The sequence below is a fragment of the Bidens hawaiensis genome, unplaced genomic scaffold (assembly GCF_021521415.1).
Source record: "Bidens hawaiensis isolate Kalapana, Puna unplaced genomic scaffold, B.hawaiensis_p1.1 tig00063900_1, whole genome shotgun sequence".
NCBI classification, from domain to species: domain Eukaryota; kingdom Viridiplantae; phylum Streptophyta; class Magnoliopsida; order Asterales; family Asteraceae; genus Bidens; species Bidens hawaiensis.
The window spans coordinates 32,608-49,587 of record NW_027501441.1 but is presented as its reverse complement, the minus strand read 5'-3'; the positions used below and the strand labels follow the sequence as shown (position 1 = coordinate 49,587).

General features: G+C 37.6%; 1 protein-coding gene across 1 annotated transcript; it reads left to right on the top strand.

Moving 5' to 3' along the window:
* Positions 1-9,520: 9,520 nt before the first annotated feature.
* Positions 9,521-11,626, top strand: LOC143604093 (uncharacterized). Its single transcript, XM_077080678.1, has 2 exons — positions 9,521-9,646; positions 11,108-11,626. The coding sequence occupies exons 1-2, from the start codon at positions 9,521-9,523 to the stop codon at positions 11,624-11,626; spliced, it is 645 nt and encodes a 214-aa protein (XP_076936793.1).
* Positions 11,627-16,980: the final 5,354 nt, after the last annotated feature.

Genomic DNA, 16,980 nt, shown 5'->3' with positions numbered 1-16,980 from the left:
CGCAGATTTATATAAATGAAATTGTGTCTCGTCATGGGATACCCATCTCAATCATCTCCGATCGGGTTAGCCATTTCACCTCCAATCTTTGGCAAGCTGTGCAAGAAGCGCTGGGAACGCGCATTGATCTAAGCACAGCTTACCACCCTCAGACCGATGGTCAGTCTGAGAGGACCATCCAAACTCTGGAGGATTTGCTTCGTGCATGCGTACTGGATTTTAAGGGAAATTGGGATCAACATCTCCCACTCGTTGAATTTTCCTATAATAACAGTTACCATAGCAGTATAAAGGCAGCGCCTTACGAAGCATTGTATGGTCGGAAGTGCCGATCACCACTCTGTTGGACTGAAGTGGGCGACACTCAGGTTATTAGATCAGACCTGGTCCAGGAAACGACCAGCAAAATCCTTGAAATTAGGAACAATCTGAAGGCCGCGCGGGATCGGCAGAAGAGTTATGCCGATACCCGTAGAAAACCGTTGTCATTTGAGAAAGGTGATAAGGTGTATTTGAGGGTATCACCTTGGAAGGGTGTAGTCAGATTTGGAAAGACGGGGAAGTTAGCCCCTAGATATATTGGACCCTTCAATATTACTGCAAAAATCGGTCCCGTAGCGTACCGATTAGAACTACCCGATGAACTGAATGCAGGTCACAACGTGTTTCACGTATCGAACTTGAAAAGATGTCTGGCGGATGAGACATCGGTGTTGCCTTTAGAGGGTGTCCAAATAAGTGATAAGCTAAATTTCGTACAGGAACCCATAGAATTAGTAGACGGGAAAATCAAGCAGCTTAGACACAATAAGATTTCGTTGGTCAAAGTTAGATGGAATTCGCAACGAGGCCCAGAATATACATGGGAACGAAAGGACGAATTCCGAAAGAAATACCCCTATCTATTTCCTCAAACGGAAGTAGTCGACGCGTAAAATTTCGAGAACGAAATTTCTTTTACGGGGGGAGAATGTAACGATTCCTGCAAATCCAGGTATACCCTAGCCGGTATATACTATTTATGTGTTAGTTAATAATGAATATGTGAATTATGATGCGTTTATACGAGTATGTATGATTCATAGTACGAATTACACTCGATTATACAGCTAATCGTATTGGAAATACGATTAACCGATTAACGGTTAGTGAAGCCCGAACGAATCGAGAATTACATTATAGACGAGATATATGATATTTAGTGATGTTACAAAGTATTAAAGCTTCGGGATAAGTGAATTAAAGCACAGAAAAGAATTTTCGATTTAATGGTACGTCGGTACGTTAAACGAAACCTTTAATACCAAACCAAGCAAGAGACGATCGATCAAGCCGAAAAAGATGCGCGATTATTAATAATATGATGTTCTAAGATAATAAATGCCATGGTTTAAGTTTTTAAAGTTTTTTAAATTGGTTTTATATAAATTTCATTTTTAAGCCGAAAAAACGACCGTTTTAGCCTCGTTTTAAGCAAGATTAAACATTTAACCGAAAAACGAACTGAACAAGATTATCCAAAACGTTATCCAGATTACAGGAATCCAAATATGTGGCTAGAAATGGAGAGGTGGGTCCCACCCCACCCCCCATGTGTTCCGATCGGAATTAAAGGGGATACCCCTTTACCTTATTATTTTTTTTACACCACATTCAATAAATCTTCACTTCCTCTCAACATCATGATATAAAAACCGAGTTTTGTAGCAAGAACAACGAGGTAAAGATCGAGTTATATTCGTTTTCATCTTCCTTTCTCGAGTTTAATTACAAGAAAATGAGGTTTCAAGTGAAAAAGGGTGAAAACCCGAGATGAAGCCGATTCTTGCATGATCAAGTGATGTATACGGGTTATACAAGGGATCTTGGTCCAAGAAAGGAGTTAAACGAACCAAAAACGAATTTTTACGGTTAAATCTTTGTTTTTATATCATAACCGAAACCATGAAAGAAATGGCTTGATTGTGGGTGTAACTTGCTTGGTGTGGTGTTATTGTGCTTGTAGGTGTTGTATCTAGTTGATAGCAAAGGCTAGAAAGCGAGATCCTTGCGATTTGAAGCTAGAAACACAAGGTAGTTCGGTTTTTGTATGATGTTCGTGTTTTGGACAGATTGTGACACGTTTAGAGTTAGGTCATGAAATTTTACAGAGGTGTTAGATATATGAAAATATGAGTTCTGTGAATTTTTGGTAATTTTTGGACAAATGATGAATATTTGGTGAATTTAATGCTCGGTTTTGGCTAAAAATGGTGAAAAATTGTTAAATATCATGAAAACAAAGATTTAACCGAATTCTTAGGTTATTTTTAACCGAATTCACGGTGATTCGTGAATGCCATATGACCGACACCTTAGGTTAATTTTAACCGAATTCATGGTGATTCATGGCTAAACTCGGTTTTCCCGATTATTGTGTTCCGTTATTTAAATGGTTAGTTGGGTGAAAAATCCATGGAACCCATGGGCCCTCCTACTATTCATTTCTTAACTTGACTTCGTATTTTTGTTGGAGTAATCAACGTGGTGATTTCCAAGATTCTCCGACTACCCATATTTATTTCCATAGTTCGTTATTTAGTTTGGTCGGTTTAAACGCCGTGTAACACTCATTGGGCCGACAAACTTCATTGCATTGTTAATTCATTAATTAGTTGGGACAGTCGAATTACCATGTAACGCTCATGGGCTGTCCAGCTCGGTTGTTTTTCGTTAGTTTGTTGGGCCATTCAAATTGCCATGGAAAGCTCATAGGAGGTCACCATCCACAATTTTTATTTCGTTAGTTAATAAAAATTTTAAACTGATTTAACTTCTCATGTAGTCATCACATATTAATCTTACTGACTACATCCTTTAATAACTATTTACGCAACTCATCTTATAAACTTATACTTTTGATCCTCATGATGCAATTCCCCTTACTTCTCAAGGCAATGTTATTATAAGTTACCTACATACTTAGACATTTTATTATCCTAATGTTTTCCTCAACTCATCCTTCATCTTATAAATCTTTATTTTTGATCCTCGTCGAATGTCTCATCTAAGAAATCACCGTCATCCTCGACATCAATCGTCAGGTTCACAACACCACCATATAGCTGCTTGTATAGCCGAAGAGTTAGCTGCTGCGAGTCCCAGAATAGTAACTCAAATTCAAAACATCAATGCAACTGATTCAACTTTTCCCACAAATTCCTCTGCTAGTGACTACAAACCATCCACCTCCACTCATCCTCACAACAAGAAATGTAAGAACCTTGCAGCAACAAACCCTACCCACCCGCAAGCCTCCTCAAACAAGAAAGCTTATCTCGGTCCATTTCCGTCATGCTCCATTTGTAACTATCATCACTCGGTTGAATCCCTATGTCTTCGCTGCACCCAATGTAATCGTTATGGCCATCTTGTTAACACCTATCGTGTCCCGCCTAATGCACAAGCTGTTCAGCAACAACCTACCCCTCTTGCTCAACCCGGTATTCCTAATACCCATGCTTGCTACCATTGTGGAAACCCAAATCACCTCCGAAGTGTGTGCCCTAAAATTACCCAAGCTCATCAAGCCCAATCCACGACTATACCCTACTACTTGACCCATGCTTACCAAGCTCAAACCCATCAACCTCATGACCCTCAAGCTCCTTCCATTAATCGAGGTCAACCTTACTTAACCCGACACTACCAAACCCCACAACCACAAGCTCAAGTTTACCCGACATATTTCTACCAAACAACTCTCTTGAAAACTGTTCAAGCTCCAGTTTTTCAAGCAATGCCGAATCAATCTACCTCAACTGCTCCTACTAATGCAACTCCTCATGGTGCTTCAAATCACGTCAATTAAGCCACTCAAGGACCCCCAAAGACTTTTTCTGTTTTCTTTATCTATCTTATCTTCTTTTGTCTTTTCTTAATTACGTATTGTAACGCCTCTTTATTGTCTTGGATTATTTCCAATTTGAACTATTTACCTTCTATCTAATAAATAAAGTTTCTTTTGATTAAATAGATTGTTTATTGAAGCCTACTTCTATCCTATTTCTTTACCTTCATTAACCTTAACTATTTATAAGCTACATTTCTTAAATTTTAAATACTTATATCCTTGAGATGTCTTAGACATTTCTTTATTTAAATCCACTACAACTTTTGAAATTGTTTTATGCATTTTTAATTTTCTAGTGTTATGAATTAAAACTTCTTAAAACTTTTGTTTCCTCATAGTCATGTTTTTAATCAAACGTTTTGTAAATCCACACGATGGGACGAATCATGTGGACCATCCGACGATGAAAATAATTATGGTCCGGAATATAATTATTGAAGTCCTCGCATGGAAAGCATGATGCGTAAGATTGTGTGCCATAATAGAGAATTGAAAGTAGTTGAGATAACGGTACAAATGTAAAATGATAAGGACATGGTGGATACGCCGCTGGTACATCCTATATATAAGTGCTCTTATCGGATTTGCATTTAGAGCGTTGTTTTAACTATTTAAAGTTCTGTGTCATGATAATTTTTTTTAAGTTTTATTTTAAAAAATTTCTTACCCTTAAACTTCAATAGTTTTGTTATAATATCCTTTAATTTCGGGACGAAATTCCCTAAAGTAAGGGAGACTGTAACAACCCGGACTTTTTGAAATCCATATTTTTATTATAAACCCGACCCATTTCGGTGTGCGGGAAATTTTATCGCTTTTATTGGATTAATTAAACTATTATATTATACAAAACATATTTACAACTTTTATATTTTGGCAAAATTAGCCCAAACTTAAACTTAAACCCCAAATAAATTCCATCTTCAAACTATAAGGACCGCATTGCAAATTCTGTCTTTCTAACCCATTAAATATAGATTATCCATAACCCAACCCAGATACAAAATTACTAGTCTTGGACCATAATTCTCGCTTCTATTATGGTAATTGAATCATATAGTGTTTTATACTTTTTAATTGCGGCCAAACGTCACAGTTATTATGGTATGACGAATCAAAACGAATCCACGATTCATATTATGATTGGCCGCCCCTAACGCTAATCAATTATACATTCAAACGTTTATATAAACTCAATTAATCTTGCTGCCGCAACCCTCTACCCATCGCCTACTATAACCCTCTGTCTAATTTGATTAGGTAATTGTTTATATGGTTTTGATCGTTGGCTTATGATGTACGATAACCATAAGATCAATTAGCCAAACAAGCTACGTTTTGGCCGATTGATTTGTTAGGGTTCTTACGAATCTGGGCTACTAATTCTGCATCTATTTAAATGATGTTTTCCATTCTTTAACTGTGATATCAACTAGCTCAACTGGTCAGTGGGTTTATGTTTGGACGCATGCTAGCTGAGGGGTGCGGGTTCGAAACCCCTCAGCACCGTTTTTGTTGGGTTTTTTTGGCTTTTTAATTCTTTTAATCTAGATGAGAGTATTTAATAATTTAAATTATATGATTAATATTATAAAACATATAGCTTATTTATATATTGTGATAACCGACATATTAACACATTGTTTTTCCGAACTTTGATTAAAACCATACGTACATATATGATTATATATATGTATACTTTAGTTATAAATAAGAATTTAATAAATATGTTTAAATGACTTAAATTTACTTTTTATATATTTTAAATAGGGATTTTATAAAATAAATTTTAATATTAAAAACATTAATTGAAATATATTAAAGATCTATAAACTTAATAAAAGTTTTAACAAATCTAAGTATTATATATTTATTAAGATAATAATAACTAATCTTCTAGATTCCCAACTTCCTATTATATCCGTTAATTATCTGTACTTATGGTTCCGCGTTATCCTTATTAGGCTTTATCGTCAACGCGTGATCCGCAATCATCATTCTAAATATTTCCCTTTTCACTTTTGTTCGTCTATCGAGGTGAGTACCACATTCCCCTATTTTACTCGTTTTTCATGTTTTGGGGACATATGCGTAAATATATTTTCTCATATATACTTATACACAAAACTGCAACTTTGTCTTATGTGTTAACAACTTATACCTTACTTGTTTATGTGCTTATTTGCTTTGTATGCTTCCGCATTCGGAGAGGTCCAACATAATCTCACTCTAGTATGATCATACACCAGTCGTTAGGCTTTGTGTTTCTCGACATCTCATTTATACTTGATTTTTTGATTAATTTGTTTTTCTCATATGACTTGTTGCAACTACATATTTTTGTTATATACTATATGTACATTTAAACTGGTGTGTTGCTCACTCAACCTTGTGTTGACAAACTATATTATTTTCAACGCATATGCAGGTTATCGTGTGACGTGATTATCAAGATTGTTTGAAGCAACTTAGGATGCATGTTAGAGAAAAGATACAAGAACTTAATTTTGGATGTTTAATGTAATTGTTTATTTATAACTTTGATGTACATGAATATTTGTTTGAAATAATTAAATAGATATTGAAACTTATATTGTGCATGATAGTAACCTTGAGAGCTGTGACAATCAGTTCGTGCCCCGGCATTTCCGCCGTAGGTTGGGGTGTGACAACGAACTAACACTCCATTCGTTAAATATTCTTAACGAATGGGCTTTACATATAACGAACAAGTTCATTTGTTAAACATCCTTAACGAATCAACCATTACATTAAAGAACTAATTGATATTCCATAAATATCTTTTCATTATACTAAAAATAATAAATACAAAACGATAAATACAAAGACTCGAGATGATAAAACTGTGCACTAACAGAAAGGACTCTTTGGTTCTGAAGGTTTCTTCCTCTTGGATGATCCTGATTTGGCCCGAGTAGTAGCGGTTCGTGGCTTGAAGATGACTATAACCTTTGGAGCTTCCTTCTTAACAACCTGAGGAGTTATGAGCATGTCGATGTCTTCCAACGAGAATTTGCTAACTGACTTGCTGGATTTCTGAACACCTACAGAGCATAAGAAATAGATAAGTCTCATATCAATTTACTTTATTATATAACTTTAAATCTTACTTGACATATTGCTAGTAGATTCTGAACAATCGTCACAAAAAGCCTCTATAAACTTGGCTTGGAAGGTACGAATTTCAGGATCCATGGCAAGAAATTTCTTTGCTCTTTCTTCTGTTCCACGTAGGTCAGCTAACGAAGCAAAGTTATCCACTGAAAGAAGAAAAAACAAGGAAAATTGATTAAAAGTAAGATCAGTTTCAACGGAAAATTTCTTTGCTCTTTTCAAAGGACCTAGGATCCTACACTTTATAACCCATTTCAACGGTAAATCAACCCCACCAGGAATGGAGCTTCGATTAATAGTAAAGAATTGATTCTTCCAAAAAGAACCATTTTTAGTAACTTTGAAAATCGGAGATGGTTATCGGGGTTTGGATTTTAGTACAAATCGATTAGACCCGTGAGTGGTCAAGACGTAAAGGTATGATAGTTCATGTTAGGGCATAGAATTTACGCTGAGGATCCTCTATCCTTGAGTGAATTCTGGATCATTTATCCTTGAGATACATTCCAGGCTACGCATGATCAAGGATCCTCGGTATTACTTATCTACTAACGATTGTGTTTGAGTGGTGTTGTGATCAAAAGGTATAACGACTCTATCACTAAGTCCACCTTATTTCTTGCTACTGGAAGCTTCTAGCACATGGTCAAAATACGTTGAAGGAGCTAGCGGAAGAGTGGCGGTTTTATAGGAAATTTAGTTAGCTTTTATTTTCTTTATAAACGAGATTATTGATCAGATAGGTTACAAACTTGTACTCTCGCACACTTTAGCATCTCTGAGAACTCTCTCTAGCACAGCACTCACACTTAGAAATATTGTAATACTGATCGTAATATCCATCTTTGTAACCCGATTTTTTGATTAATAAAGAGTTGATAGACGATTTGTCATCACCCGGGGTTTTTGTGTCGGCGATCTAAACAAGATCAAGGGCTTTTCCTCGTAACAAATCCTTGTGTTTGTGCTTATACTCGTGTCATTATTTTTATCATCAAATTAGCACTAAACCTCACCAAATGAATTTGGTTACATTATCCTTGTTAGTTTTTTTGACCAAAACAGTTCCGACACGCTGAACTCTATGTTGTCTTCCTCTATTATTCTCTCGATGGTGCGCAAGACACTCCAGACCATAGGCATGGCCTGAATATAGCACATTCCGGTCACGTCGAAGAAGCTTTGGGTAAAGGACGGGAAAGGATATGAGTAGCCAATAAGAAAGGGAAATGCTGGAAAGCAAACCCAAGTTTGTGAATATGCGTCGCATCGGACCGATGGGTCTAAGGGTTAAAAATAGTCTCTGGCGGAAACAGTGGGGTTAGACCATCAATTCGGGGGTCCGTGAACTTACAGATTTCGAAAGAAGGGTTTGTAAGAAGGTTTTGGGACTGCATATCTATTAGTTCCGGTTGATCGGGGGAAGAAGCCGAAGCGGTAGATATATTTTGAAAGGAGATATTATTGATGAAAGATAAAAGATTAAAGAAGTATACCCTAATTGCCAGCGATATATGGAAATAACGGGTTAAGATATCACATATATAGGCGGAGTAGCGGTTCCCTATGTGTATTATAACCGCCTAATAATAACTTCTAACTTGTCTTATCATATTCACATATTTGAAGGATGTTTGAAATTCAAAATGCCAGTTGGTATCCACTTGCAACCGCCATTTTAGGGGCAATTGTTAGGTCACGGATAATCTGTACTGAGGATATGTTATCCGTAAGATGCGTCTGGATAAGTTATCGTTGATAAGAGTTCCAGAATTAAGTCAGGATCATGGATCCTCAGTATTTGTTGTTACTAATGATTGTTTCTCATGCGTAGGTTTATAATTAACCGGTCTAATGCCTGGAGGACCTAGTCTACCTATTTTTACGATATGAAGCTCGTTCAGCACGTGGTCAAAAGACTTGGACACAGCTAGTGGAAGAGTGGTACAAAGATAGGACTTTTAGTTATTTTTCTTTTTTATATATGATCTATGATCGAATTGATCACAAAAGACACAACAATTCACAACTGCTCTCACAAAAATACTCTTTGTTTACTTGCGATCATTCCATACACACTTAGTATCATTGTAACTCCGATCATGCATTCCACAAATGTACTATCTTTTGATTATTAATATATAGGTGATAGACGATTGTCATCACACGGAGTTTTTATGCCGGCGATCTTGATCCGATCAAGGGCTTTTCCTCGTAACAAATCCTTGTGTTCATTCTTATTTCGTTAACATAATTACCATTGTTGTTCAAGCACCCTACCTCACTAAACCGATTTGGTTACAAAGTCCTTAAGTCGACTTTTAACAAAAAAATTTCGAGTCCACCGTGGGGCAATTGGTGCTTTAATCCAGAACATTTTCCATCAGTTTTTAACCATTTCAACCTATAATATTACCAATGGCCTCTCAACAAACTTCTGCTTCAACCACCATGCCTTCATCACTTTCTCTCTCATCAAACGCCTCATTGCCAATGCCTCCTCCACCCGCGGGAGCACAGAGGACCACCGTTGCCAGGAGAAAGATGCAAACTCCTGTGTTCCAAGGCTCAAATTCCATTGCTACCACCTCTGTGGTAACTGCTAACAACGATGTTTCTGTATGTTTTCACAGGTTAAGGCATACATGGAGAAGCGGAACAGGACCAATCATAAGATCCTACGTGAGAATGAGGATCTAGAGAAGAATAAGAGGCCAGTGGAAGATCAGGCTCCCCTGATGCCAAGGATGCTGGACTTCACCACTCCAGGACCCGTGGCTCAGCATGCTCAAGGATCCTCCATCCTTCAGCAAGGATCATCCATCCTTCACCCAGGGTCCATGGGTTAGCAAGCTCAAGGATCCTCGTTCCTCCAGCAAGGATCATCCATCATTCAACCAGGGTCCATGAGTCAACAAGCTCAAGGATCATCCATCATTCAACCAAGATCCATGGGTCAGTAAGCTCAAGAATGCTCGTTCCTTCAGCCAGGATCTTCAAGATTGTTTCATCAAGGATCCTTCAACTTTCAACCTCAAGGAACCTTCATGCAGAATCAAAGGGCGTCTGAGGTTCATGAGGGGGACAAACTACCGTAGAAAATGCTTCTTATGATGGCTGCTATTCTGGGATGCCAACGCTTAGTCAAAAAGAGGTAACCCTTATAATCACATATCCTTAGACACTAACCTTGGTTCCATGTAGGATACATGTATCAATCAGTCCATGGCCAAGGAACTCCATAAACTAAAGGATATGATATCCAGTGTACCAGGACTGGTTCAACCCATTCCTGAAATTCCAGAAGGAAGCCACAAGCTATCGAGGTTTGCTCCACCAATATGTGATGCTGAAATCTGAAGCGCTTCCAAACCCCCAACATGAAGGTGTACGATGGCTCAACTGATCCGGAGGAACACGTGGCTCAATACAGGGAAAGGATGGAAATCAATCCCATCCCAGAAATACTTAAAAAGGCATGCCTGTGCAAAGGCTTTGGATCCACATTAACTGGATCCGCTCTTAAATGGCTTCTTAGTGTTCCTTCGTACTCTGTTACTTCTTTTTCACTTTAGTTAATTTATTCAATAGTCAATTTTCTTGCAGTAGAAAATTCGAGAAATTAACTAGTGATTTATATCTAGTTGTTCATCTTCGTGATGTATCCTTAAGGGATTTTGTTTCAAAGTTTGGAAGGGAGGCCTTAGAAATCCCGAATCTTGGCATGGCATGGCTATTGAGGCATTCAAGATGGGGTTACAAAAGGACTCCCTATTTTATAATGATCTTGTTATGACCCCATGCAGGACATTAGATGAAGTAAGGAACAGGGTACTCAGGTTTATAAGACTGGAGTATGATAAGAGGATCCAAGAACGGTTAGGAGCTCCAGCAAAAAAGAAGTCACCTGACAAGAAAGAAGGATCCTCATTCGAGAACAACAATTCCAAACCGTATTCAAAGTTTAACAACCAATTTGTCTGTGCGGTAGAAGAAGAGGATGATGACGATGAAGATTATACAAGAATTTCTGAGTATTACTTCTCTGTTGATACTCATGGCTTAATATGTGCTATGAAGGATCTTGGAGAAAAAACAAGATGGCCTCAGAAAAATGAGAAGTCAACATCCTTCAAGGATAAGTCCAAATGGTGTGCATTCTACGAAGATTTCGGCCATATGACCGACGACTGTATCGGTATGAGGAGAGAAATTGGCTATCTCCCCAGCAAGGGCCACTTCAAAAAGCTTCTAGGAAGAAAGAAATCAAGGATCCAGGATCTTGAAGAAGTACTAGAAAAGGCCGCTCCACCACTGGCAAATGCACAAGTCATCAATTTCATCTCCGGTGGTTTGGATATGTGTGGAACCTCCTTCTCCTTGGTCAAGAGACATGCTATAGAAACAAATTTGGAAAACGGAGAGCGACCTGTCCGAACCACTACCCTAAACAATGAGAAAATAATCTCCTTCGACGAAGAAGATAGAATGAGCATCCAGGATCCTCATAACGTTGGTTTGGTTATAACTGTATTTATTGCTAATCATTATGTGTGCAAGATCCTAGTTGATGTAGGAAGTTCGGTTAACATCATTTAATATGATGTACTCAAGAATATGAATATCCCAGAATCAGAAATCGTTCCCCGATCATCCGTACTCGTTGGTTTCATTGGTGAAACTTAGAACACATTGGGGGACATCAAGCTTCCTATATACACTCAGGGAGTGAACTCTTTCAAAATTTTTGTGTTATAGATAACTTGTCTCGTTGAAATGTAATTCTTGGCACACTATGAATACATGAAATGAAATCAAACTACCAACTCCTTGGGGGTGGTGAGAATAAACAGCGACCAAGTGGAAGCTAAGAACTACTATTCCTCGTCCATGAAACCGGCGGCTATGCAACTGGTAGCATAGCAGCTACAACAACATCCTAGAAACGTACTGGAGGCTCGAGAACAAGACCTGAAAGAAGTGTCCTTGGACCCAGAGGACCAGACGTAAAAGTTTTCCTAGGATCCAATATCCCTACTAACATTGAAGAGGATCTAGTATCCTTCCTCAAACAACGAAGATCTACATTTCCCTTCAAACACTCCAACATGACAGGTATATCAAAAGAGGTAATTACTCATAAACTAAGCTTTGATAATTCTATTAAACCCATTCACCAGAAGCGAAGAAAGTTCGCTCCTGAGAGGAATGCGATCATACAAGAGGAAGTTGAAAAACTTCTTAAAGCAAGTATGATCAGAGAGGTTAAGTATCCTCGATGGTTGGCTAATGTTGTGGTAGTTTCAAAAAAGAATTGAAAGTGGAGGGTATGTGTCGACTTCACTGATTTAAATAAGGCATGTCCCAATGATCCTTTCCCTTTACCACACATTGACTCCATGGTGGATGCAACGGCAGGACATGAGATGCTTACTTTTGTGGATGCTTCCTCTGGATTTAACAAATTTACTTGATGTACTTTTATAAAACTAAATAACATCACTTTATGTTTACTCCATGGTGGATGTACTTTTATAAAACTAAATAACATCTCTTTATGTTTAATCGAGACGATTCCGATGTTATTGACATGTGTACTCATACAATTTATCAAATCGTGCAGTGCGTCTGCAAGTCAAGGTGAATTAGATCGGTGTCAGGTTACGAAACCAGTAAACCCCCCCCCCCCACACACACACAAAACATTGTCAAAGCAAAATACAACAAATTAACATAACAAAACACGTATTGCGTTACCGAACCAATGACACTTTGGTTGGTATCTGGTTACGATACCAAAAATAAAACAAACCATAAATCGTCAACACCTAAATACAACAATTAACAAATTTAAAATCTGAAAATGTGGCGAACATAAAAACACGCGTGTTACCGTTGCGAACTGATTCGAATTTGTTGATTATGGAATCGAGTGACAAAAAAAGTGATAAAAAACTCGCGCGTTGTGTTTGCGAACTAACGCGAATTCAGTTGAAATCGACGTTTTCGGGAATAATTCTGTTTTGGATAAAAATCTGTTAAGGATAATGTATCCAAATCCGTAAAAGTGAGGTATAGTGCTATGCTAATAACAACGGGTGTATGTGTAAAAATATAATGAACAGCGTGATTTGTTGAGAGGAAAAACCCCTTGATCTTGTTCATATCAAAGGAAAAAAACCCCTGGTGATGACAACTCGTCGATCACCAATTTATTAATCACAAAAAAGGTTACAGGTGTAATTTGCGATCGATGTTAAAATGAAATGCTAGTGTATATATAGAATTATGAGTTATGATCTAAGTGTGTGTGAATACAAGTGTCTTCTAATCGATCATTATCTCGATGTTTATAAAGTAAATTACAAATAACTATAAGTCCTAACTATCTGCCACTCTTCCATAACTCCTCTAACGTTCATTGACCACGTGCTGGGAGCTTCTAGTAGCGAACTTTAAGGTAGACTCGGTCATAGAGTCGTTACTTTCTGTTGAATCATAACCTACACACATGAAACAATTGTTAATAATACCAACCTTTGAGGATCCTTGATCTTTGACATGGCTCTGGAACTCGTCAAGAGGATAACTGATCCAGACACATCTTCAAGGATAACATATCCTCAGTATTGAAAATATCAGTCCTAACAATTGCCCCAAAAATGGCGGGTGTTTATGCTTTACAGCTGGCATTTTGAAATTTGAATCTTCTGCGAAAACTTGGTGATTAGACGGTTGCCATAGAAATTTACTATCCAGCCCTTGATATTAATCATAACCGCGTATATATGTCGTCCCTATATCTTTTATAACCACATATCCAGGTGACACACCAGGTATCCTTTCTTTTCTCTGTTATTTTCTTTGTTTTGATAATAATGTATGTCACTTCATCTTATCTCCTTCTAAACCTTCTGACCAATCTTCCGACGACTCTGGGTTGTCGGAGATGCAACCACAAAACCTAATAGCCAATCCCTCTATCGAAATCTGCAAACTCACAGATCCCGAAGTCGATGAGTTCCATTCTTTGTTTCCGCCGGAAACCGTGTTCCGACCATACAACTCCGGCTCCCGTTGCGACATATATTCACAGACTTGGGTGTGTTTTTTTGCTTGCCCTTTCCTCATTGGCTATCTTTATCCGTTCCCTTCCTTCACACAAAGCTTCTTCGATTCCACTAGCATATCCTACATTCGGGTTATGCCTATGGTGTGGAGAGTCCTCGGCGCTATTGAAAGAATTATTGAGGAAGAAAAAATCGACTTCGGTCTTCCAGAGTTGTCCCATCTGTATATTCTTACTACCCATGGTCCAGCCCGATTCAAATTGAAATCCAAACCTCGACAACCCCATCCGATTTTGAAAGTCACCTTGAATGATTCCTTCTGGAGGAATCAGTTTTTCTTCGTGAAACGTGACTCCATACCCAGAGGGGCTGACTTTCCTTCAAAATGGGTAAGAAAGAGTAGGATCTTGGATCCTTAATAACGATAGGATCCTTGATGATTAACTTAACCTTGATTCTTCTTTTTATTTGCAGTTGAGAACTTTACTTCCTTGGCCAAGTTACCTGGTACAGAAGAGAAAACAATACGGTTCCTTGCACCGGATACCGAGGTTAAAACTTTCCAAGCCTGTTTCATCAAAGCTTTTTGTGAGATCTCCTCATATTCCAATATGTCAAGTAATTTTAGTATAATAGTTTCAAAGTAAATAAGATTAGATAGAATACTTATCTGTTAACTTAATTTTTGTAGGCGCCAAGAAGTCTCAGAAATCCACTAGCAAGTTCTCCTTGGAAGACATCGATAGTATGATCACTCCACAAGACATCAAGAAAGAATCTCTGAAGGCGGCAACTAGTTCCGATCCTAAGACTGCAACTACCAGAGCCAAGTCAGCCACTTCCAAGAGAAAGAAGTCCTCTGATCCCGAAACCCACTATGACATCAATAGTAATTTAGTGTGTTATTGGTGGATTTGTTGGTGAATTCGTGTTTATTGATGGAAGAGGGAACTTCCTGTGTAATTTGGTGTTAAGTTATGGTGTATTGAGTGATTCACCATGGAAGAGCGTGTTAACTTTTGATTCGGTTTATGATGATTTAGTGATTGTTGAGTTATTTGGATGATGGATTTGTGTTTAGAATTGAAATCCTCATGTTTCTGTGGATTTTGGTGGTTAATTATGGTGTATTGAAGGTTTCACCATGGAAGAGCATGATATGGGTTAAGTTAATTGATGTTGAATTAATGGTTGTTAAGTTTAATGGTTGATATATTCGGAATCGTGGTGAAAATCCGAGTGTTCGGGTAGATTTTCATGGTTATTTATGGTGTTTTGATGATTTCACCATGGATGAAGTTCAAAAAATCCAGATTCCGGCCAGATCTAGTTTTTCAGGCGATGTAACAGTATTTTCCGGCGAATCACGTTTTTCCGGCGAGCTGTTCAGATCCAACCAACTGATTCGTTAGTTACTGTAGCTAATTCGTTAAGAAAGCTTAACGAATCTACTGTAGCAATTCGTTATGAAATTTTTTAAACGAATTAAGGCAATTCGTTAAGTTAATTCGTTAAGGCATATTTAACGAATTAAGAGTTGATTCGCTAAGGTAAACATAGCGAATTAAGGCAATTTGTGAAGCTGATTCGTTAATTTAAAAGTGACGAATTAATGCAATTAGTTAAGGTACTTCGTTAAGTTATTTCATGAAGGTGATTCGTTAAGGTATTGATAACGAATTAAGGTGATTCGTTAACTGTTATAACGAAGTGAAATCTTAACGAATGGGAGGCCATTCGTGTAACTGTTATAACGAATGGGATGATTATTTGTAACGAATTGAGTTGATTCGTTAAGTGTATAACGAATCAGTGAATGGTTGACGAATGGTGGATAATATATAACGAACTGATTTAACGAATGGAGATGACAAACTAAGTTAACGAAGTGGAGTGGTTAATCTATAACGAATTAGAGAGGCAATTCGTTAAAAAAAATGGCGGGAAAAATTTTCTTGTGTGAATTTTTTCCAGAATACTCCTCGTAAGTGAGTTTTCATTCTTGAAAATTTTGGCGTTAAAATTTATTTTTTCGAAAATTTTCAGTGAATTTTTGGCGGGAAAATCGGGAATAATTTTCTTAATCGAAATTTTTCTGGGATGTTCATAATGTATTGGAGACTCTTCGTGCAAATTTTGGTAATATATTTTTCGGCTCACTGTTTATGCGTTTTCGACTGGCCGAGGGGGAGATCTCGTGTAATTTAAGGAGGAGTGTGTTAGTTTGTGAACCTTGAAGATTATTTAAGACCTTGCCGAATTTGTCAAGAAAAGGGGGAGATAAAAAGTTCATTTAAGATTATTTGGCTTGTATCTTCCTACATTTACAAGGTTTCTTGAAAAATTACTGCAATTCGGGTGGTAATTCGTGTTTGAAAAGCTGCGTTTAACTGAGTTCAAGACTGCAGTTGTTTTTCAATTGGTGATTGATTTGTTCAAGATTGAAACCTGACTATGTGGGATACGAGTGTCTGTTCGTTTACTTCTTTCTGAGGGACTTGATCCTGACTATGTTGGCTACGAGTAAATGGCGGATTACTTCTGTTGAGGGGGATGATTCTCGAACGAGTTGATCTTGTTGAAGAATATACAAGTCTTGTCATTGGAGTGAAGAATTTGATCATTTGAGGTTTATTAATGAAGGTTGGAACTCTGAATCTTATGCCCAAACATTAGTGCATCTTTGCGAACGAGATGTGGAAGAGCTTCAAAGAGTATATTTGGATACACGTTATCAAGAGAGGGAAAACCGAAGTGAAAGATGTTGAATGATCGAGTTGTTCATGAAGATGTGTGACGAGGTTAAACGTAAAGATATGTTTTCTTTTACCGGTGTTGACGGATAGCTGATGACTTGTTGCTGATTGTTGAAAGATTGAACCA